Source organism: Cottoperca gobio, chromosome 17 (genome assembly GCF_900634415.1).
Source record: "Cottoperca gobio chromosome 17, fCotGob3.1, whole genome shotgun sequence".
NCBI classification, from domain to species: Eukaryota; Metazoa; Chordata; class Actinopteri; order Perciformes; family Bovichtidae; genus Cottoperca; species Cottoperca gobio.
In genome coordinates this window covers 4,922,793-4,945,741 of record NC_041371.1, presented here as the reverse complement: position 1 = coordinate 4,945,741, position 22,949 = coordinate 4,922,793, and the positions used below count along the sequence as shown (strand labels likewise).

The following is a 22,949-nucleotide window of genomic DNA, read 5'->3' as shown; positions in this document are numbered from 1 at the left end:
ACTCACTCGAGTGTTTCACATCGAAGAACAACAAGACGACACGTTCTCATAAGTCTTTATTTAAGTTATACACAGACGAGGTGAACGCACAAATGTAAAAGTGTCAGATACACGTTTTAACCATCGTTCATACTGCAAATAAACAAATGACTTGAGTTAAATAAAAAATAATTTGCTATCACTACAGCATTTCAAGTAAAGTAGGTCTGCAACAACTTACTATTGATTTATTTTAATTCCTTAGGCCCAGTGTTAAAGTGTCTATTAAAGAAACCAGACTCCATATCAAAAGCTGGGAACTTGTCAGTTGCAGATCGATGACGTTCAGACTGTTGTGTCCTCACAGCAACTATTTCAAAGTACATGTGTGAATTGTTTAAGATGGACCAAAAATAATATCCTGCAACTAACTCCTAAAATGAAGCCCCGAGCACGGAGCATTACATATCCCACGGTTAGTTACTGCAGTAACTGCTCAGAGCGTTCATGTTGTGCGTGTTCTGTACATGGCAGTGACTGACCAATATATTATTATTAAGACCGACATTCAGTGATGAAGACAAGGCTATGAACATGTGTAAGGCTTCGAGCTGCATGTTTACGTAACAGCGACGTGTAACTGACGGTATAATGGGATTAGGGCCTTGCAGGCTGCATGAGCTTCATTTAAATATCGCATGACTGTTCGAGTCCTGGTGCAAAGAAACATTAGCGTTAAGTATCTGAAGACTCGTACCATGTTATGTTTTCCATTTGCAACACAAACAGTCCGTGGTTTTGCATTGCTGATGTGCAGAATGTGAAACATGTATCAGTTTATTATACAACATTAGTATTCATGTGTTTGAAGCCGATCACAAATCCATCGATGCAAACAGGCACAACTACAACTTCTAAAAAATAAATCCTTGTTTAAATTTATAGTAAAATAAATATATAATACCCTTCCTCTTAACAGCAATACATATGCCCTCATATACACAGCATAATGTATACTGCAAGATGATTACTATCAAATGTGTCACAGCAGGTTTAAATTACACATATTGCTTTGATTTTAAAACTAACGTGCACTGCGATGGCACAGCGACGAGGAGCTGGGGAGCAGGAGGAGGCCATACTGGAGATGATGATGATCAAGTGTGAAGGCAAGACAGCTGGAACACTTTATGCTCAGATGCAGAGCCACGTGAGCACAAAGCATGATGGGAGATGTGATGTCAGACAGTGGTGAAAGTGTTTCTACATTAATATTCTTCAATGAGCCGTTTTGTGCTACACTGCTACACTGAACGCTGGAGGCGGGAAACTCACCCCTGAATAAATGCTTAGATTTCCACGTTTAGTGTTTTTGATGCTCCCGGTCCATGTGGGTTCAAGTTCCCCCCCCTCCCCTCTGTCTGTCACTACACTGGAGCCTCCAGCAGGGCGCTGGGCAGCAGCTGCACCTGCGGGGAGCCGCAGATGTTGGCGTGCCGCAGGGAGTCGGCTCCCAGGTAGGCCACCAGCAGCTCAGAGCGCCGGTGCAGCAGGTGGAGCATGTCCTCTGCGAGACTCTCCACAGAGGAGTAACGCACTTTGTCCAGGTCGAATATGTCCTTCAGGAAGTACAGCACCTGGTCCTGAAGGAGAAGAGCGAACACTGTCGGCACAGACGGATACTTTACAGGCACAGTTCTCCACAATTACATTTATTCTTTCTTTTGGAGCACACATTTGCTAAGGGCATGTCTCATGTCATCGTCACGTTATTTCTGGCGCTCAGACCGACCTTGAAGAAGCAGCAGAAGTCATGGAGGGAGCTTTTGGGCCCCAGGATGCCCCAGGCCAGGACGGGGCTGATCTGTTCACACACGGCGTAGAAATGAGCGATGAAGCCGTCGGACACCTGAGACAGAGAGCAGAGGTTACTGAAGATATCTGGTTGTGTGTGTAATGACTCGGTCATAACTCGCCCTGAGATGAACCGGTGTCATGGTGGTTGCTGGTACCTTCATGTGCTGCCTCTTCTGCTTCATCACGGACCAACAGCTTGATGCCACCGCCTGTGAAAACAGATGCAGGTTAAATCCTCTGTCAAAAGCCCCAACAGTCAAATGTCACATGAATGAAATAATATATACAGTATATCTGAATTAAAAGTGGGTGCAGGAACCCTGATTCTAACCCCCTCTACTTACAACTCTTATGGAGTTGACTCACCGTCTCCTTGAAGGAGCTGTTGAGCCAGCGGTTGTTGATCACGTTCTGGATGGAGATCGGTGGATTCTCCAGATCCTCGAAGGAGTCCATCAGGATGAAGTCCAGCACGATGTCGTAGAAGTTCAAGTGGTTCACCTGGTGAGAGTGAGGAGAACGTGTTTTACTCTCGTTGGTCGCAGACCATGTTGTAACTCTGTGAAGCGGCACTCGTACCCCCCGCGTGGCCAGCTCCACCTCGGTGTTTTCCCAGTGCTCCGTGTGCTCCAGGAAGGAAATCATCTCCTCAAACAATTCCTCGAATCGCTTTGGGCTCTGAAAATGAAAGGACAACATTTTAGGAGGGAAATCAGTCATTAAAGGATCTTTTTATTCACGAGTTTCGGCTTCAGTCTCACCTTCTGGGCTTTAACAATAATAGAAGACAGTATTTTCTTTCCTGTGTCGGCCAGAAACATCCGGGTCTTCCTCTCGCACAAAATCAGCTGGAGGAAAAAAACCATCTTTTATGAATGAAAAGGTTGAACATGTATCTCATGGTGTATCTGAGTTCATACGGTTGGACTGTACCTGACATGCCTGACGCACACAGTGCAACTTGGCCAGGAAGTCGATGTCCCCGAGACACTCGAGCATCTCAGTCCTGACGATGAAAGTCAAGAAGAAGACCAGATTGAAACGTCGGAGCGATGGAACTCCTCTCAACATGTATTTTCTCTGCGTTTCACACGTGTTGTACCAAATGAGTTTAATTACCGCAGCACCCTGCAGGAGATCTTGCCGTCCTCGGCCATCTGCAGCGCCTCCTCGTAGAAAAGGTGATGACCCAGAGCGAGGACGCTACGCAGCTCCCGGTGCTCCGTCAGCTGACGCAGAGACAGAAGTAATGTTCAATCTTCAACATTCATACAAAACAATAAAGCTTTTGGAAACAGGAGAGGTTTCGGAAGATAAAGGGAGAAATCATCCTGCTGTAAACCGCCTCATCTGATGCTCCTATTCTTACATTTACATTTATTTTAAGTCTCTTTATTTAGTAAATACACATTAATTATATATTTGTTATTTAAAACATTTGAACAAATTATATATATTTTTAAAATCCTTTCACTTTCACTGTTTAATACTTTGGCCAAATAAAAGTATTTGAAGTTTAATAAAAGCAAAGCTTTCAGACTCTTTAGCAGGTGCTGCATCAGGACATATGAAGCTCTAAAATGTGTTTTACAGCTGAACCCGACACAACGTAATAAGAAAAGATGATTTTGAAGTTGTGACCGGTGCTGAATGTCAACATGGAGTTCTCTTGTCCCAGTTAAAATAAGTGCAGGACGTCCTGGAACACAGCGTTACTTCTTAAGTCGCGTCTGACCGCTTTGCTTTCACCGTTATTAATGAGGAAATTGTGCCATTTTCAAACGGTACGAGAGATCAATCCCCGAGCGCACAGACACCTCTCGGATGAAAACAGCTGCGGAGTAACGGCGAGCTGCGTGTTGTAATCTGAAGAATGTTCAAAGGTCTATTTATAACTACGAGTGACCCAGTTGGACTTCTCTCACTCGTCTGTAAAGGTCAAACATGTTTGAGGGTTCAATTAAAAAGCTTTTATGAAATTTTAAAGACTCATTTACTTTGAAGTAAAGTTTATCCTGGCGCTGGTGTACTGCACCTTCAGCTTTCAGCATGTGGAGATCTTAAGCTTCAGTAAACAAATGAGTTCATTCTTCAGAAACAGTTTGTTTCAGTACGTCGAGGGGGAAGTGCAGCAGGACGAGTGCTTTAAGGAGATCAGCTGCAGGAGACTTTACAGGAAAGATAAAAGCTATTCGACTCAAACTCCCGCTGTGAACAAGTTTGAGACACATAATATGCGTCGACAGCGTATGGATGATAATGCCGAGCGAGCTTCTCTCACCTCAGCAGCCGACACAAAGGAGTCGGTGGAGGCGATGCTGACGCTGTCTCTCAGACAGGCGTCGTCCAGCTCCTCTCTGGCCAGCACGTCTGCCATTTTATCTGTGGTGGACAATCACGCGTTGCATAATACTGTATTGATTATGGAACTTACGTAACGTTGTGCGAGTGACTCACCCTGGCTGTCGCTGTGGGACGAGGGCTCCGACACGCACAGCACTCCCTCGAACTCCTCCTGCAGGCTGTAAGCCCTCTGCAGCAGAGACTTCAGCCTGTGGATGAACTCTGCACTGATGACGTCCTGCACACACAAACAATCAAGTTCAATGACGGAGAGATGGCTCACAAACCCTCAAAGCATAATTACATAAAATCTGATTTAAAAAAATAGCAAAACTTAAAATAGCAGGCACCCTAATGTGTGTGGCAGCTGATCCAGTGAGTTAGCCGTTACACAACCCAACTCTGTGACCCACCGGTGGGTTTGTCAGAGTGCTGCTTACTCATACATGTTTGTGGGCAGGACATCTCTCTACCTTCATCTGGTGTAAAAGGTTCCAGATCAGACGTTCTATTTATTCTTAGAACAAGTTGAACTGAGCTGTTCAGTTTGTCGGGAAGTATTTTATAGGAAAAGAAAAATACAGTTCTCCAGAAAACATGTTCAACATCCTTCACTTCCCTCTGATTAAACGTGTTGAACATGGCGGCGTGGTTAATCAGTGCGTTCACCTCCATGCCCTGCTCAGCGATGGCGTCTCCATCTCCCGTTTTAACGGATGCACAGCTGTCGTCGTCATCATCCTCGTCCTGCCTGCTCCTGAATGTCAAAGCTTCCTCCCAGCGCCTTAAAGCCTCCTCGAATAAATCCATACCTGCGCACACACACACACACACACACACACACACACACACACACACACACACACACACACACACACACACACACACACACACACACACACAATCAATCAATAACTTAAAAAACCTCCATTTAGTAACAAGGCTGGATTGAACACCAGCACTAATTCATTGTGTGGCCCTTTCTCTTGACTACAAACACAGTGTGGTGCTGTGGTGTGGTGTGTGTGTGTGTGTGTGTGTTTCTTTACCCATGAGGTACAGGTTTTCAGGGGTGGTGACAGGTAAGTTGACCACACTGCAGATATCAGCTTCCACCGCTTTGTCCCAGCAGATAGATTCATTTGCGCAGGTGCTGCTGCTGGATGAGTTCATGCTTTTGACCTGCGAGGACACAGCGGAGGAACACAGTTAAGTTTCAAGCAGTGGAAGCAACGCACACACGTCTTACATGTCCGTGCAAAAGACACATTACACTACGTCTTACCGAGGCCAGGCTGAGCAGAGAGCCGGACAGCTTCCTGTAGTCTCCTGAGTTGAGCAGCAGACCAGAGGAGAGGCCATTCTTGGAGTTGAGGGAGAGAGTGATTTTTCGACTGGTGTTATCTGAGTAGATAAAAGAGTTCAGAGATAATGTTGAAGGGAAAGGTCAGAATGCAGTGAGCAGAGGACACGAGCCATCGGCAGGATTACACAACGAATAAACTGCGTTCGCCAACGTGTTTGCTTTGCTCACAATCAGAGAGTACAGCAAGCCAGTGGGGACAAAGTTTGATCAAAAGCAAACACATGTCACATGTTCAGAGTCATCACTGTCATCACTTCTTTCAATGCATGTGTAGCATTATATGTTAATTACATTCTAGCAGATCTTATTAAATCAGATTATTATTCATGAGCATGTGTTAATTTAACTGATGTACACATGTGCAGAATATAATCCTCATCCTGCATTTCTTTTCTCTTTGGGACTCACAACCAGCGAAATGTGTCACAGGAAGCGTTACCGTTCTCAGCTGTGGCCGGGGAGATGAACACAAAGCCATCCTGCTCCCACTGAGGAGAGAGAGCCTTCTTTCTGCCCTTCCTCCTCTGGAAGCGGCGAGCGAGGAAGAGGAGCGAGGCGGCACCAAAGGCAGTGGCTGCCATCAGCTTCTTGGTGCCCGTGCTGACACTCACCTGGAGGACGGGGAGAGGGAGACAGACAGAAGCGTGAGCAGCAGATTGGTGTCTTGTCTTTATTATAACGCAGAGCAAAGTTCTGAAATGTTCAGGAATGTTCTGAAAAGCAGAAACGTGCAACCTAGAGACAAATGAGGCAGAACAGCTACACTTACAAGAGAAGACGACAGTAACAGTGTAGGCCAATGATATATCGTACAAGGTTGGATTTATCTGCAACTGAGATTCAGCAGGAACTGCATCGTATCCCTGCAGGATGAGAGTTCATCTGAGGATGCATAACGCCACTGGTGACATAACACGCAGCGCTGAAAACCAGCTACCAGCCTGTCATCCAGATTTTAAAATAATCATTTTCTAATGGCGTGCGCCCCGTCCCCCCTCCCCTCTGTCTAAAGATAGAAACACTGAACGAGGGACAAGGGAGATTATCCGCGCTGACACCGCTGCTGCACATTCCCAACAATTGAAGATTACACAAACACTGAGTTTGCAGCCGACAGCAGCTGCAGTGCTGACCGACGCCACTAAACGGGACGGGAGGATTGAAACGGTGCGACAGTGTTTCCATGTCGTTTCTGTTCCTGTGAGCTCCACATGTCAGACGTGCTCTTATCACGTTCCTAATGATATCAGATCAGCTACATCAGTCTGGACGCACGCACGCACGCAGAATATTGAAGTATTCACACCCGTCAGTATTCATGCTCGTGGAGAGCCGGACGCTGTCTTTACTTCTTGCCCAGATCACATTCACCCTTTTACACTGTTATTACACTGTTCATCAACAACAGTATCCAGCTCAGCTGCTGACTCAGTGCCTTTCCATCACACAGACACCTGTACATGTAAACAGACACACAGACACCTGTACTACTGTTGTACTACTGTACATGTACACAGACACCTGTACTACTGTACATGTACACAGGCTGCTACTACTACTACTACTACTACTAGGTCGTCCTCAGACGGGCCCTCCATCGGTGCTTCCAGTCATCCCGATCCTCACTGTTGCCATCTGGCGTTACCACCTTTCCTCTTGTACCCTTGTACATGGTCTCTATGGCCCGGAGTAAATTGGAAGGGGACACCGCAGGCCTCGAGTATCTTCATCATCACGCCTCTGTGTATCGAGTCAAATGCCTTTTTGAAATCGATGAAGCACAGTACCGCTGTCAGGTTGTTCTTCTTAACCTCCTCGATGATTCTCCTCAAGTCCAAGATCTGGGTCACAGTGGTCCTCTTCTCTCGGAAACCGTTTTGGTTCTCTCTCAGGTGGGGGTCGATGGCGCTCCGTATACGGTTCAGTATCATGCGGTTGTACATTTTTGCAATGACACAAGTCAGACTTATGCCACGGTAGTTGTCTGGCTTCGAGAGATCTCCGGACTTAGGCACTGGGATGATGTTAGAGAGAGACCACATATCAGGCTGTTTGTCATAAGGGCGCGGTTGCAGAACTCCAGGATGATGTCGTCAAGATCACAGTTCTTACAGACCTCTGGAGGGATGCCGTCCGGCCCAGCACTTTTTCCCTGCTTCAGTGTGGATTTCACTTTGGCAAACTGTAAAGGGACCATCGTCAATAGCGAGATTCGTGAGGACGACAGGTATCACTTCCTCAGGTCCATCCACTGTCAGGTGTGTTCCCAGGAGATTTCGGAAGTCAGTGAACCAGGAGGTCACCCTCTCTTCTGGGCTGTCGCCCGCCACCTGTCCCTCTTTCGACCTTTTCCTCCCACTCATCTCATTGATGACCCTCCATGCCTCCCCGTACTGCTGTTCACCATGCGCTGCCTCCACTCTCTGCACCTTCATCAGCTCCTCCCCCCTGATCTTATCGTAGGTATCGAAAAGAAGCTGTTTGGCCATATTCAATACCATGCGATTCTCTGCAGTCGGCTCGTGCCCAAAGCCTTACTAGTATGTAGTCCAGTTGACGTTGCATACCGGTAGCCCGATCCTGGAAGGTCCATCTCTTGCCCATTCTTTTCTGGAACATGGTGTTCGCAGCTAGTAGCTCGTGCTCCATAAGTAGGGCTGCAGGATGTTCGCCATTGCGGTTAGTGGAGTTGTGGTACATGAGAGGTGCGTCCTCCGGTCCGAGCCTTGCATTGAAGTCATCCAGGATTGCAAGGAAGTTGTGAGCCGGGATATCACGGACCGCTGTTGCAAGGTCCTCATAGAACTTCTCCACCTCTGTACATGTACACAGACACCTGTACATGTACACAGACACCTGTACTACTCTACATGTACACAGAATACCTGTACATGTACACAGACACCTGTACTACTGTACATGTACACAGACACCTGTACATGTACACAGAATACCTCTACATGTAAACAGACACCTGTACATGTACACAGACGCCTGTACATGTACACAGAATACCTCTACATGTACACAGACACCTGTACTACTGTACATGTACACAGACACCTGTACTACTGTACATGTACACAGACACCTGTACTACTGTATATGTACACAGACACCTGTACATGTACACAGACACCTGTACTACTGTATATGTAAACAGGCTCTCCTGAGCGCCTCAGAGGAACACTGTGAATGGAGTTGTGCCAAATTCAAATTAAGATCAGACAATCGGCTTCATGCATACAATTCTAAAAAAAGAAACGCATCATGTGACAAAACTGGTTAAAACTCTTTTTTTATTCTAGTAGTGCTGGAAAGTTTTGGATAACAGATCCCTGTGTTTGTATTTCATGTTCTAGCAGCACATGAGGATCCAGATGAACACATGACGACAGAGCTGCGAGGTTTCCCTACTTCAAACCACTAAACTCTGCAAACGGTTTTTTTTTGTGGTGTTCTTCGAGTGTCTTTTAATTTAACTGTTTAGAAGTATAACTCTTAATGTTCATGTATTCTGCACAATAACAATAAAGGCTTCTTTAGCTATTTCTATAAAAATCCTACCAGAGTATTTTGGTCCAACTTATTTGTTTAAGAAAATATTAAGACTATATATACAAATCTAAAAACAAGAACACAGCCAATGTTTGCAATACAGATGAGAAAAGGAGAAAGAACCTGGAGGAGTAATCGTATCCAGCACAGACGTGCCTCTCGTGACGCAGACATAGAAAACAGTATCTATTTCGCCTCAACTCCCCCGTTGAAACACGTGTTGAGACCAAGTAATTGGTCGACGCGTTGGGATACATCACGAGCGAGCTTACTCTCACCTCAGCAGCCGACACACAAGGACGTCGGTGGGAGCGATGCTTGACGCTGTCTCTCAGCCAGGCGTCGTCCAGCTCGCTCTCTGGCCAGCACGTCTGCCAGTTTTATCTGTGGTGTGACAATCACGCGTTGCATAATACTGTATTGGTTATGGAACTTACGTAAACGTTGTTTGCGAGTGACCTCACCCTGGGCTGTCGCTGTGGGACGAGGGCTCCTGAACGCCACACACTCCCTCGAACCTCCTCCTGCGGCTGGTAAGCCCCTCTGCAGCAGAGTACTTCGCCCTGTGGATGAAAAACTCTGCACTGATGACGTTCCTGCACACACAAACAATCCAAGTTCAATGACGGAGAGATGGCTCAAACACCCAAAACATCTAATTACATAAAATCTGATTTTAAAAATAGTTCAAAAACTTAAAATGCAGGCACCTATGTGTGTGCACTATCCAGTGAGTTTAGTCCGTTACACAACCCAACCCTGTTGTGACCCACCTGGTGTTGTCAGAGTGCTGCTTTACTCATACATGTTTGTGGGCCAGGGACAGCTCTCTTCTTCATCTGGGTAAAGTTCCAGAAAATCAGAGTTCTAGTATTCTAGAACAAGTTTAACTCGAGCTGTTCGTTTTGTCGGGAAGCATTTATAGAAGATGAAAAGAAAAACAGTTCTCTTCCTCTCAGAAAAATGTTTCAACAGCCTTCACTTCCTCTCTGTTAAACGTGTTTCGAACATGGCGGCGTGGTTAGTGAATCATGCGTTCACCTCCATGCCCGCTCAGCGAGGCCGGTCTCCCATCTCCCTGTTTTAACGGATCCACAGCTGTCGGTCGTCATCATCCTGTCCTGCCATGCTCCTAATGACAAAGCTTCCTCCCACGCCTTTAAAAGCCTCCTCGAAAACATAAATCCATCCCTTGCAACACACACACACACACACACACAATCAATCAATAACTTAAAAAACCTCCATTTATACAAGGCTGCGAGTTGAACCCGCACTAATTAATTGTGTGTGCCTTTCTCTTGACTACAAACACATGTGTTGCTGTGTGGGGTCTGGTGTGTGTGTGGTGTGTGTGTGTTTCTTTACCCATGAGGGTAAGGTTTTTCAAGGGGTGGTGACAGTTAAGTTGACCACACTGCAGATATCAGCTTCCCCGCTTTGTCCCATAGATAATCTCATTTGGCGCAGTGCTGCTGCTGCTGGCATGAGTTCATTCTTTTGACCTGCGAGGACACAGCGAGGAACACAGTTAAGTTTCAAGCCGTGGAAGCAACGACACACGCCACACACGTCTTACATGTTCCGTTGCAAAAGACACATTACAATACGTGTTACCCAGGCCGGCTGAGAGAGAGTCCGGACAGCTCCTGTATCTCCTGATTGAGCAGCAGACCAAGGGAGAGGCCCATTCTTGGAGTTTGAGGAGAGGTGATTTTTCGACTGTGTTTATCTGATCAGATAAAGAGGTTCAAGATAATGTGAAGGGAAACGGTCAGAATGTCAGTGAGCAAGGAACGTGCCATCGGCAGGATTACACAAACCGAATATAACTGCGTTCGCCAACGTGTTGCTTTTGACTCACAATCCGAGAGTACAGCAAGCCAGTGGGGACCAGTTTGATCCAAAAGCAAACACATGGTCAGAGTCGGCCCTGTCCATCATTTTCTTTGCAGGATGCATTGTGTAGCATTAATATGTTAATTACATTTAGCAATCTTATAAATCAAGATTAGTATCATGAGCATGTGTTAATTTAACTATGTACACATGTGCAGAATATAATCCCATCCTGCATTTTTTTTCCTCTTTGGGACTCACAAACCCAGAGAAATGATTGTACAGGGAAGCGTACCGTTCTCGCTGTGGCGGGGAGATGAACACAAAAGCCATCCTGCTCCACCGAGGGAGAGAGCCTCTTTTCTGCCCTTCTTCTCCTCTGGAAGCGGCGTGAGCGAGGAAGAAGGAGCGAGGCGGCACCAAAGGCATGGCTTGCCATTCATCTCTTGGTGCCCGTGGCTGTACAATCACCTGGAGGACGGGGAGATGAGACAGACACGAAGACTTGAGCAGCAGATTGGTGTCTTGTCTTTATTATACGCAGAGCAAATTGTGAAATGTTCGGAAGTGTTCTGAAACCGAAACGTGCAACCTAGAGACAAATGAGGCAGAACAGTGACCACTTAACAAGAGAAGACGATCAGTACCAGTGTAGGCCAATGATATATCGTACAAGGTTGGATTTATCGCAAACTGAGATTCAGCAGGAACTGCATCGTATCCACTGCAGATGAAGTATTCATCTGAGGATGCATAACGCCACTGGTGACATACAACACGCAGCGTGAAACCCAGCTACCACCTGTCATCAGCAGATTTAAAATAATCATTTTCTAATTGGCGTGCGGCCGTCCCCCCTCCCCTTGTCTAAGATAGTAAACACTGAACGAGGGACAAGGTAGATTATCCGCGCTGACACCGCTGCTTTCAATTCCCAACATATTGAAGATTACACAAACACTATTTGCAGCCGACGGCAAGCTGCATTGCGACGAACGGCCACTTCAAACGGGACGGGAGGATTGAACGAGTGGTACAGTGTTTTCATGTCGTTCTGTTTCCTGTGAGTCCACAGTCACGTGCTCTTATCACGTTTCCTAAGTGATATCAATATAGCTACTCAGTCTTGGACACACACACAACACACCACACACACACACACACAACAACACAACACCACCACAAACACACACACACACACACACACACCACCCACACACAACACACACACACACACACACACACACACACACACACACCACTGCTTGCTTCTGGACGATTTTGAAATTCGATATCTCGTCTCTGTGAGCAAGGAAATGTTATCAGTATGAAAGAGGTGTTACAAGATACGAAACTAAAATCGGATTAGATATTTAATACGATAACATGAAGCAGTATTAAAACTGGAAAACACACATCTTCTTTGATAACAAAAATGTTTATTGTCCAATAATAATCTGATATTACTGAGTTATATTAGTGCTCATCAACGTGTGCAGATGGTAAAGCGTGTGCTTTTTATTAGTGTGCTTTTTAAAACTGCATTTTCTTTCCAATGCAATTATTCATCATTCGTTTTTAAATACAATTTTTTGTTAAATATATTAAAATATTTCGATGCCCTGTAAACACTTGGAAGAGCCTCGTGGGCTGAACGGTGCTCTGTACAGTCAACTTGCTGTGGGCTGTGGTTCAAATATACACAATAAACTGCCCGATTAGAATATGGTGGAGCATGTCCTCTGCGAGACTCTCCACAGAGGAGTAACGCACTTTGTCCAGGTCGAATATGTCCTTCAGGAAGTACAGCACCTGGTCCTGAAGGAGAAGAGCGAACACTGTCAGGACAGACGGATACTTTACAGGCACAGTTCTCCACAATTACATTTATTCTTTCTTTTGGAGCACATATTGCTAAGGGCATGTCTCATGTCATCGTCACGTTATTTCTGGCGCTCAGACCGACCTTGAAGAAGCAGCAGAAGTCATGGAGGGAGCTTTTGGGCCCCAGGATGCCCCAGGCCAGGACGGGGCTGATCTGTTCACACACGGCGTAGAAATGAGCGATGAAGCCGTCGGACACCTGAGACAGAGAGCAGAGGTTACTGAAGATATCTGGTTGTGTGTGTAATGACTCGGTCATAACTCGCCCTGAGATGAACCGGTGTCATGGTGGTTGCTGGTACCTTCATGTGTTGCCTCTTCTGCTTCATCACGGACCAACAGCTTGATGCCACCGCCTGTGAAAACACATGCAGGTTAAATCCTCTGTCAAAAGCCCCAACAGTCAAATGTCACATGAATGAAATAATATATACAGTATATCTGAATTAAAAGTGGGTGCAGGAACCCTGATTCTAACCCCCTCTACTTACAACTCTTATGGAGTTGACTCACCGTCTCCTTGAAGGAGCTGTTGAGCCAGCGGTTGTTGATCACGTTCTGGATGGAGATCGGTGGATTCTCCAGATCCTCGAAGGAGTCCATCAGGATGAAGTCCAGCACGATGTCGTAGAAGTTCAAGTGGTTCACCTGGTGAGAGTGAGGAGAACGTGTTTTACTCTCGTTGGTCGTAGACCATGTTGTAACTCTGTGAAGCGGCACTCGTACCCCCCGCGTGGCCAGCTCCACCTCGGTGTTTTCCCAGTGCTCCGTGTGCTCCAGGAAGGAAATCATCTCCTCAAACAATTCCTCGAATCGCTTTGGGCTCTGAAAATGAAAGGACAACATTTTAGGAGGGAAATCAGTCATTAAAGGATCTTTTTATTCACGAGTTTCGGCTTCAGTCTCACCTTCTGGGCTTTAACAATAATAGAAGACAGTATTTTCTTTCCTGTGTCGGCCAGAAACATCCGGGTCTTCCTCTCGCACAAAATCAGCTGGAGGAAAAAAACCATCTTTTATGAATGAAAAGGTTGAACATGTATCTCATGGTGTATCTGAGTTCATACGGTTGGACTGTACCTGACATGCCTGACGCACACAGTGCAACTTGGCCAGGAAGTCGATGTCCCCGAGACACTCGAGCATCTCAGTCCTGACGATGAAAGTCAAGAAGAAGACCAGATTGAAACGTCGGAGCGATGGAACTCCTCTCAACATGTATTTTCTCTGCGTTTCACACGTGTTGTACCAAATGAGTTTAATTACCGCAGCACCCTGCAGGAGATCTTGCCGTCCTCGGCCATCTGCAGCGCCTCCTCGTAGAAAAGGTGATGACCCAGAGCGAGGACGCTACGCAGCTCCCGGTGCTCCGTCAGCTGACGCAGAGACAGAAGTAATGTTCAATCTTCAACATTCATACAAAACAATAAAGCTTTTGGAAACAGGAGAGGTTTCGGAAGATAAAGGGAGAAATCATCCTGCTGTAAACCGCCTCATCTGATGCTCCTATTCTTACATTTACATTTATTTTAAGTCTCTTTATTTAGTAAATACACATTAATTATATATTTGTTATTTAAAACATTTGAACAAATTATATATATTTTTAAAATCCTTTCACTTTCACTGTTTAATACTTTGGCCAAATAAAAGTATTTGAAGTTTAATAAAAGCAAAGCTTTCAGACTCTTTAGCAGGTGCTGCATCAGGACATATGAAGCTCTAAAATGTGTTTTACAGCTGAACCCGACACAACGTAATAAGAAAAGATGATTTTGAAGTTGTGACCGGTGCTGAATGTCAACATGGAGTTCTCTTGTCCCAGTTAAAATAAGTGCAGGACGTCCTGGAACACAGCGTTACTTCTTAAGTCGCGTCTGACCGCTTTGCTTTCACCGTTATTAATGAGGGAAATTGTGCCATTTTCAAACGGTACGAGAGATCAATCCCCGAGCGCACAGACACCTCTCGGATGAAAACAGCTGCGGAGTAACGGCGAGCTGCGTGTTGTAATCTGAAGAATGTTCAAAGGTCTATTTATAACTACGAGTGACCCAGTTGGACTTCTCTCACTCGTCTGTAAAGGTCAAACATGTTTGAGGGTTCAATTAAAAAGCTTTTATGAAATTTTAAAGACTCATTTACTTTGAAGAAAGTTTATCCTGGCGCTGGTGTACTGCACCTTCAGCTTTCAGCATGTGGAGATCTTAAGCTTCAGTAAACAAATGAGTTCATTCTTCAGAAACAGTTTGTTTCAGTACGTCGAGGGGGAAGTGCAGCAGGACGAGTGCTTTAAGGAGATCAGCTGCAGGAGACTTTACAGGAAAGATAAAAGCTATTCGACTCAAACTCCCGCTGTGAACAAGTTTGAGACACATAATATGCGTCGACAGCGTATGGATGATAATGCCGAGCGAGCTTCTCTCACCTCAGCAGCCGACACAAAGGAGTCGGTGGAGGCGATGCTGACGCTGTCTCTCAGACAGGCGTCGTCCAGCTCCTCTCTGGCCAGCACGTCTGCCATTTTATCTGTGGTGGACAATCACGCGTTGCATAATACTGTATTGATTATGGAACTTACGTAACGTTGTGCGAGTGACTCACCCTGGCTGTCGCTGTGGGACGAGGGCTCCGACACGCACAGCACTCCCTCGAACTCCTCCTGCAGGCTGTAAGCCCTCTGCAGCAGAGACTTCAGCCTGTGGATGAACTCTGCACTGATGACGTCCTGCACACACAAACAATCAAGTTCAATGACGGAGAGATGGCTCACAAACCCTAAAAGCATAATTACATAAAATCTGATTTTAAAAAAATAGCAAAACTTAAAATAGCAGGCACCCTAATGTGTGTGGCAGCTGATCCAGTGAGTTAGCCGTTACACAACCCAACCCTGTGACCCACCGGTGGGTTTGTCAGAGTGCTGCTTACTCATACATGTTTGTGGGCAGGACATCTCTCTACCTTCATCTGGTGTAAAAGGTTCCAGATCAGACGTTCTATTTATTCTTAGAACAAGTTGAACTGAGCTGTTCAGTTTGTCGGGAAGCATTTTATAGGAAAAGAAAAATACAGTTCTCCAGAAAACATGTTCAACATCCTTCACTTCCCTCTGATTAAACGTGTTGAACATGGCGGCGTGGTTAATCAGTGCGTTCACCTCCATGCCCTGCTCAGCGATGGCGTCTCCATCTCCCGTTTTAACGGATGCACAGCTGTCGTCGTCATCATCCTCGTCCTGCCTGCTCCTGAATGTCAAAGCTTCCTCCCAGCGCCTTAAAGCCTCCTCGAATAAATCCATACCTGCACACACACACACACACACACACAATCAATCAATAACTTAAAAAACCTCCATTTAGTAACAAGGCTGGATTGAACACCAGCACTAATTAATTGTGTGGCCCTTTCTCTTGACTACAAACACAGTGTGGTGCTGTGGTGTGGTGTGTGTGTGTGTGTGTGTGTGTGTGTTTCTTTACCCATGAGGTACAGGTTTTCAGGGGTGGTGACAGGTAAGTTGACCACACTGCAGATATCAGCTTCCACCGCTTTGTCCCAGCAGATAGATTCATTTGCGCAGGTGCTGCTGCTGGATGAGTTCATGCTTTTGACCTGCGAGGACACAGCGGAGGAACACAGTTAAGTTTCAAGCAGTGGAAGCAACGCACACACGCACACACGTCTTACATGTCCGTGCAAAAGACACATTACACTACGTGTTACCGAGGCCAGGCTGAGCAGAGAGCCGGACAGCTTCCTGTAGTCTCCTGAGTTGAGCAGCAGACCAGAGGAGAGGCCATTCTTGGAGTTGAGGGAGAGAGTGATTTTTCGACTGGTGTTATCTGAGTAGATAAAAGAGTTCAGAGATAATGTTGAAGGGAAAGGTCAGAATGCAGTGAGCAGAGGACACGTGCCATCGGCAGGATTACACAACGAATAAACTGCGTTCGCCAACGTGTTTGCTTTGCTCACAATCAGAGAGTACAGCAAGCCAGTGGGGACAAAGTTTGATCAAAAGCAAACACATGTTCAGAGTCGGCCTCTGTCATCACTTCTTTCAATGCATGTGTAGCATTATATGTTAATTACATTCTAGCAGATCTTATTAAATCAGATTATTATTCATGAGCATGTGTTAATTTAACTGATGTACACATGTGCAGAATATAATCCTCATCCTGCATTTCTTTTCTCTTTGGGACTCACAACCAGAGAAATGTGTCACAGGAAGCGTTACCGTTCTCAGCTGTGGCCGGGGAGATGAACACAAAGCCATCCTGCTCCCACTGAGGAGAGAGAGCCTTCTTTCTGCCCTTCCTCCTCTGGAAGCGGCGAGCGAGGAAGAGGAGCGAGGCGGCACCAAAGGCAGTGGCTGCCATCAGCTTCTTGGTGCCCGTGCTGACACTCACCTGGAGGACGGGGAGAGGGAGACAGACAGAAGCGTGAGCAGCAGATTGGTGTCTTGTCTTTATTATAACGCAGAGCAAAGTTCTGAAATGTTCAGGAATGTTCTGAAAAGCAGAAACGTGCAACCTAGAGACAAATGAGGCAGAACAGCTACACTTACAAGAGAAGACGACAGTAACAGTGTAGGCCAATGATATATCGTACAAGGTTGGATTTATCTGCAACTGAGATTCAGCAGGAACTGCATCGTATCCCTGCAGGATGAGAGTTCATCTGAGGATGCATAACGCCACTGGTGACATAACACGCAGCGCTGAAAACCAGCTACCAGCCTGTCATCCAGATTTTAAAATAATCATTTTCTAATGGCGTGCGGCCCGTCCCCCCTCCCCTCTGTCTAAAGATAGAAACACTGAACGAGGGACAAGGGAGATTATCCGCGCTGACACCGCTGCTGCACATTCCCAACAATTGAAGATTACACAAACACTGAGTTTGCAGCCGACAGCAGCTGCAGTGCTGACCGACGCCACTAAACGGGACGGGAGGATTGAAACGGTGCGACAGTGTTTCCATGTCGTTTCTGTTCCTGTGAGCTCCACATGTCAGACGTGCTCTTATCACGTTCCTAATGATATCAGATCAGCTACATCAGTCTGGACACACACACACACACACACACACACACACACACACACACACACACACACACACACACACACACACACACACACACACACACACACACACACACACACACACACACACACACACACACACACACACACACACACACCACTGCTTTGGCTTCCTGGACGGATTTTGAAATTCTAATACTCGTCTGTGACGCAGGAAATGTTCTCAGTAGTGAAAGAGGTGACAAGATACGAAACTAAAATCAGGTATTAGATATTTTAATACGCAAATGAAGCAGTATTAAACTGGAAAACAACATCTTGCTTTGATAAACAAAAATGTTTTATTGTCCAATAATAATCTGATATTACTGGATTATAATTAGTGGTGCATCAACGTGTGCAGATGGTAAAGCAGTGTGCTTTTTATTAGTGTGCTTTTTAAACTGCAATTTCTTTCCAATTCAATTATTCATTCGTTTTTAAATACAATTTTAATGTTAAATATATTTAAAATATTTCTATGCCCCTGTAAAACACTTGGAAGAGCCTCGTGTCTGAACGGTGCTCTGTAAGTCAACTTGCTTTGCCTTTGGTTCAAATATACACAAAGAAACTGCACGATTAGAATATTGAAGTATTCACACCCGTCAGTATTCATGCTCGTGGAGAGCCAGACGCTGTCTTTACTTCTTGCCCAGATCACATTCACCCTTTTACACTGTTATTATACTGTTCATCAACAACAGTATCCAGCTCAGCTGCTGACTCAGTGCCTTTCCATCACACAGACACCTGTACATGTAAACAGACACCCAGACACCTGTACTACTGTTGTACTACTGTACATGTACACAGACACCTGTACTACTGTACATGTACACAGGCTACTACTACTACTACTACTACTACTACTAGGTCGTCCTCAGACGGGCCCTCCATCGGTGCTTCCAGTCATCCCGATCCTCACTGTTGCCATCTGGCGTTACCACCTTTCCTCTTGTACCCTTGTACATGGTCTCTATGGCCCGGAGTAAATTGGAAGGGGACACCGCAGGCCTCGAGTATCTTCATCATCACGCCTCTGTGTATCGAGTCAATGCCTTTTTGAAATCGATGAAGCACAGTACCGCTGTCAGGTTGTTCTTCTTAACCTCCTCGATGATTCTCCTCAAGTCCAAGATCTGGGTCACAGTGGTCCTCTTCTCTCGGAAACCGTTTTGGTTCTCTCTCAGGTGGGGGTCGATGGCGCTCCGTATCCGGTTCAGTATCATGCGGTTGTACATTTTTGCAATGACACAAGTCAGACTTATGCCACGGTAGTTGTCTGGCTTCGAGAGATCTCCGGACTTAGGCACTGGGATGATGTTAGAGAGAGACCACATATCAGGCTGACTGTTTGTCATAAGGGCGCGGTTGCAGAACTCCAGGATGATGTCGTCAAGATCACAGTTCTTACAGACCTCTGGAGGGATGCCGTCCGGCCCAGCACTTTTTCCCTGCTTCAGTGTGGATTTCACTTTGGCAAACTGTAAAGGGACCATCGTCAATAGCGAGATTCGTGAGGACGACAGGTATCACTTCCTCAGGTCCATCCACTGTCAGGTGTGTTCCCAGGAGATTTCGGAAGTCAGTGAACCAGGAGGTCACCCTCTCTTCTGGGCTGTCGCCCGCCACCTGTCCCTCCTTCGACCTTTTCCTCCCACTCATCTCATTGATGATCCTCCATGCCTCCCCGTACTGCTGTTCACCATGCGCTGCCTCCACTCTCTGCACCTTCTCCATCAGCTCCTCCCCCCCGTAGGTATCGAAAAGAAGCTGTTTGGCCATATTCAATACCATGCGATTCTCTGCAGTCGGCTCGTGCCCAAAGCCTTACTAGTATATAGTCCAGTTGACGTTGCATACCGGTAGCCCGATCCTGGAAGGTCCATCTCTTGCCCATTCTTTTCTGGAACATGGTAATCGCAGCTAGTAGCTCGTGCTCCATAAGTAGGGCTGCAGGATGTTCGCCATTGCGGTTAGTGGAGTTGTGGTACATGAGAGGTGCGTCCTCCGGTCCGAGCCTTGCATTGAAGTCATCCAGGATTGCAAGGAAGTTGTGATCCGGGATATCACGGACCGCTGTTGCAAGGTCCTCATAGAACTTCTCCACCTCTGTACATGTACACAGACACCTGTACATGTACACAGACACCTGTACTACTCTACATGTACACAGAATACCTGTACATGTACACAGACACCTGTACTACTGTATATGTACACAGACACCTGTACATGTACACAGACACCTGTACTACTGTACATGTACACAGGCTCCTGTACATGTACACAGACACCTGTACTACTGTATATGTACACAGACACCTGTACATGTACACAGACACCTGTACTACTGTATATGTAAACAGGCTCTCCTGAGCGCCTCAGAGGAACACTGTGAATGGAGTTGTGCCAAATTCAAATTAAGATCAGACAATCGGCTTCATGCATACAATTCTAAAAAAAGAAACGCATCATGTGACAAAACTGGTTAAAACTCTTTTTTTATTCTAGTAGTGCTGGAAAGTTTTGGATAACAGATCCCTGTGTTTGTATTTCATGTTCTAGCAGCACATGAGGATCCAGATGAACACATGACGACAGAGCTGCGAGGTTTCCCTACTTCAAACCACTAAACTCTGCAAACGGTTTTTTTTGTGGTGTTCTTCGAGTGTCTTTTAATTTAACTGTTTAGAAGTATAACTCTTAATGTTCATGTATTCTGCACAATAACAATAAAGGCTTTCTTTAGCTATTTCTATAAAAATCCTACCAGAGTATTTTGGTCCAACTTATTTGTTTAAGAAAATATTAAGACTATATATACAAATCTAAAAACAAGAACACAGCCAATGTTTGCAATACAGATGAGAAAAGGAGAAAGAACCTGGAGGAGTAATCGTATCCAGCACAGACGTGCCTCTCGTGACGCAGACATAGAAAACAGTAAACTCCCAATAACAAAGCAGTTTGCAAACTCCCACCACTTTTACACACCCCCTCACCTGTGCCAGAGAGCTGTACACGGACAGCGGTAGGTCGACCATGCGCAGCGCAGCCGCCCTGACGGACAGCTGGGAGTTTGTGAGGGTCTCATGTGTCATTGTGCCGATCTATCCATGACTTGGCAGCAACTCTCTTATACTCATCACCATTCTGCTGGAGCTGAGGGAGATGACACGCAAGGATTTAACCTTGGAGGCTCATGAGAGGATATAATGACGTTATTACATAAAGCCTCTCACATTCAGTATATGCAAGCCTAACCGGAGTAGTGTTGGGCATATCCACCTCTTATATGTGGTGAAACATTATCAATGATTAGTTGCATGAAGACTATATACATGAAATACCTGACAGACTGGCAAATGTATGAGTCATTGTCACACCCACCAAAGGCATTTAACCCTTACCTTACATTATACATGTGCTGTGTGACTACAGAAGTGAGAGGCTTTACCCTTCTGCAAACAGAGCATTGCTTTGTCTAAAACCAAGTCTCTCACTATTGGACTACATCTTCTAATCCGCTGTTTATCCACCTTAGAAGACAACATGCGAGATCCAATTAAAGTTTGCATGTGGCTCATCACATGGATGATTGTCCCATTTGAGTCTCATCCTGACAAAATGTGGATTCTTTGTCTTTAACTGCAAATGCTGATTGATTTCCATGTTTCAATTTCTGTAAACATGAATCACCTCATCACATCTCAAGGGATAGTTTGCATGGGACTTTGTAGAAGCATAGACAGAGTGCCTAAAAATATGAATATGCCGTCTGAAGAGGCAGTTATCTGTACTTTCATTAAAACCACCAGCAGTCTAGTAAACCAAGATTAAAAAATAGTTTTGCAGTTGAACTTAATAATCAAAATATTTGAGACTAAACTAATGCTACACCACATCTCTACTGTACATTCATTTATTTTATTCAATTTTGGAAAAATGATTCCTGCATTTCTTGCTTGTATGTTATGGTATTGTTGTTTTAAATCACTCTATTCTAGTGTAACTGATTTGTATTACCTCTTCAGTGATTTAATGTTATTCTAATGCTTTTCTTTGCCTTATGTGTAGCACTGTAAATGGCCTCTGTGCTTTACAAATAAACGTGCCATGTCATGATACTGATAAGACTGAAATACCCACAATTATAGCTTCCTTTCATTCGCACAAAACCAAAATACATCTTCCAAGAAAATAGCTATTTTTAATCAAGTTCCAAATAATATTTTCTGGGACAAAAATAAGACATGAATAAGAAAAACATCCTCACTTTAGCTTTGCAAAAGATGAATCATATTAGCACATGGTTATACAAATATAGCCCTCAACAGTTAGTGGCCTGGCTGAGAAGCTAATGCTAACTTATCTAACGAGGCTAATAACGGCTAGCAGCGTTAGCTACAGTTGTTAAACTGGCTTGAATTATACAGTCTAACAAATGAACTTGTCAACATGGGTGATTACTTTCTAACTGAATGTGAAGAAGTGAAAGTATGAATGAAATCACCTGTGTATTTAGAGGTTATCTCCACAGACTGCTCTGGTGCTTCACCGGTCCTCAGGCTGACCTCAGCTGCTGCCGAGTGAAGGACTCCAGCGGGACTTTCAAAATAAAAGCATCGCTCCCGCTCTTTACAGAGTTTCAGCGCCATCTGTCGGCTTCCTAAGGGTATTACAAATACATGTCTTTACTAGTGCATACTCGTGGAGGCATTTATTACAGAGTAGGGATAATATAATTAAGATTCAAAAGACCCATTTGTAACTTAATGCATGTACAATGTGCAATCATATCTGTGTGAATACAGCTTTGTTATATTATTAAAGTTCTTATCTTATTTTATAAATTCCAAATACCTCCATTTACATGTTGTCTCTTTTATTACTTCCATATATTGGCCAATTTCCACTAAGAGAAAAAAAAGAACAGGAAAATAGATCTCTATTTTACACTATTCTACAAGTGTTGGTATTAAGTCCAAATAATTACTTAATAATTATGAGATACAAAACCTAAAATATGA

General features: G+C 45.1%; 1 protein-coding gene across 1 annotated transcript; it reads right to left on the bottom strand.

The window, feature by feature from the left end:
* Positions 1-39: 39 nt before the first annotated feature.
* On the bottom strand, positions 40-22,531 carry miga1 (mitoguardin 1). The gene is made up of 17 exons (XM_029454131.1): positions 22,433-22,531; positions 20,922-21,081; positions 17,067-17,238; positions 16,553-16,671; positions 16,309-16,441; positions 15,987-16,129; positions 15,431-15,554; positions 15,255-15,355; positions 14,093-14,202; positions 13,907-13,979; positions 13,735-13,821; positions 13,553-13,651; positions 13,340-13,474; positions 13,129-13,182; positions 12,909-13,025; positions 12,680-12,760; positions 40-1,541 (listed from the first exon to the last, which is right to left on the bottom strand). The coding sequence occupies exons 2-17, from the start codon at positions 21,018-21,020 to the stop codon at positions 1,407-1,409; spliced, it is 1,782 nt and encodes a 593-aa protein (XP_029309991.1). The 5' UTR covers positions 21,021-21,081; positions 22,433-22,531; the 3' UTR covers positions 40-1,406.
* Positions 22,532-22,949: the final 418 nt, after the last annotated feature.

Bases quoted from the DNA above. Each gene is read 5' to 3' on its own strand.
- miga1 (XM_029454131.1), bottom strand. From the start codon at position 21,020: ATGACACATGAGACCCTCACAAACTCCCAGCTGTCCGTCAGGGCGGCT. The intron at 16,672-17,066 runs GTAACGCTTCCT...TTATCTACTCAG, and splicing joins CCCGGCCACAGCTGAGAACG to ATAACACCAGTCGAAAAATC. The intron at 12,761-12,908 runs GTCGGTCTGAGC...CTTCTCCTTCAG, and splicing joins ACTTCTGCTGCTTCTTCAAG to GACCAGGTGCTGTACTTCCT.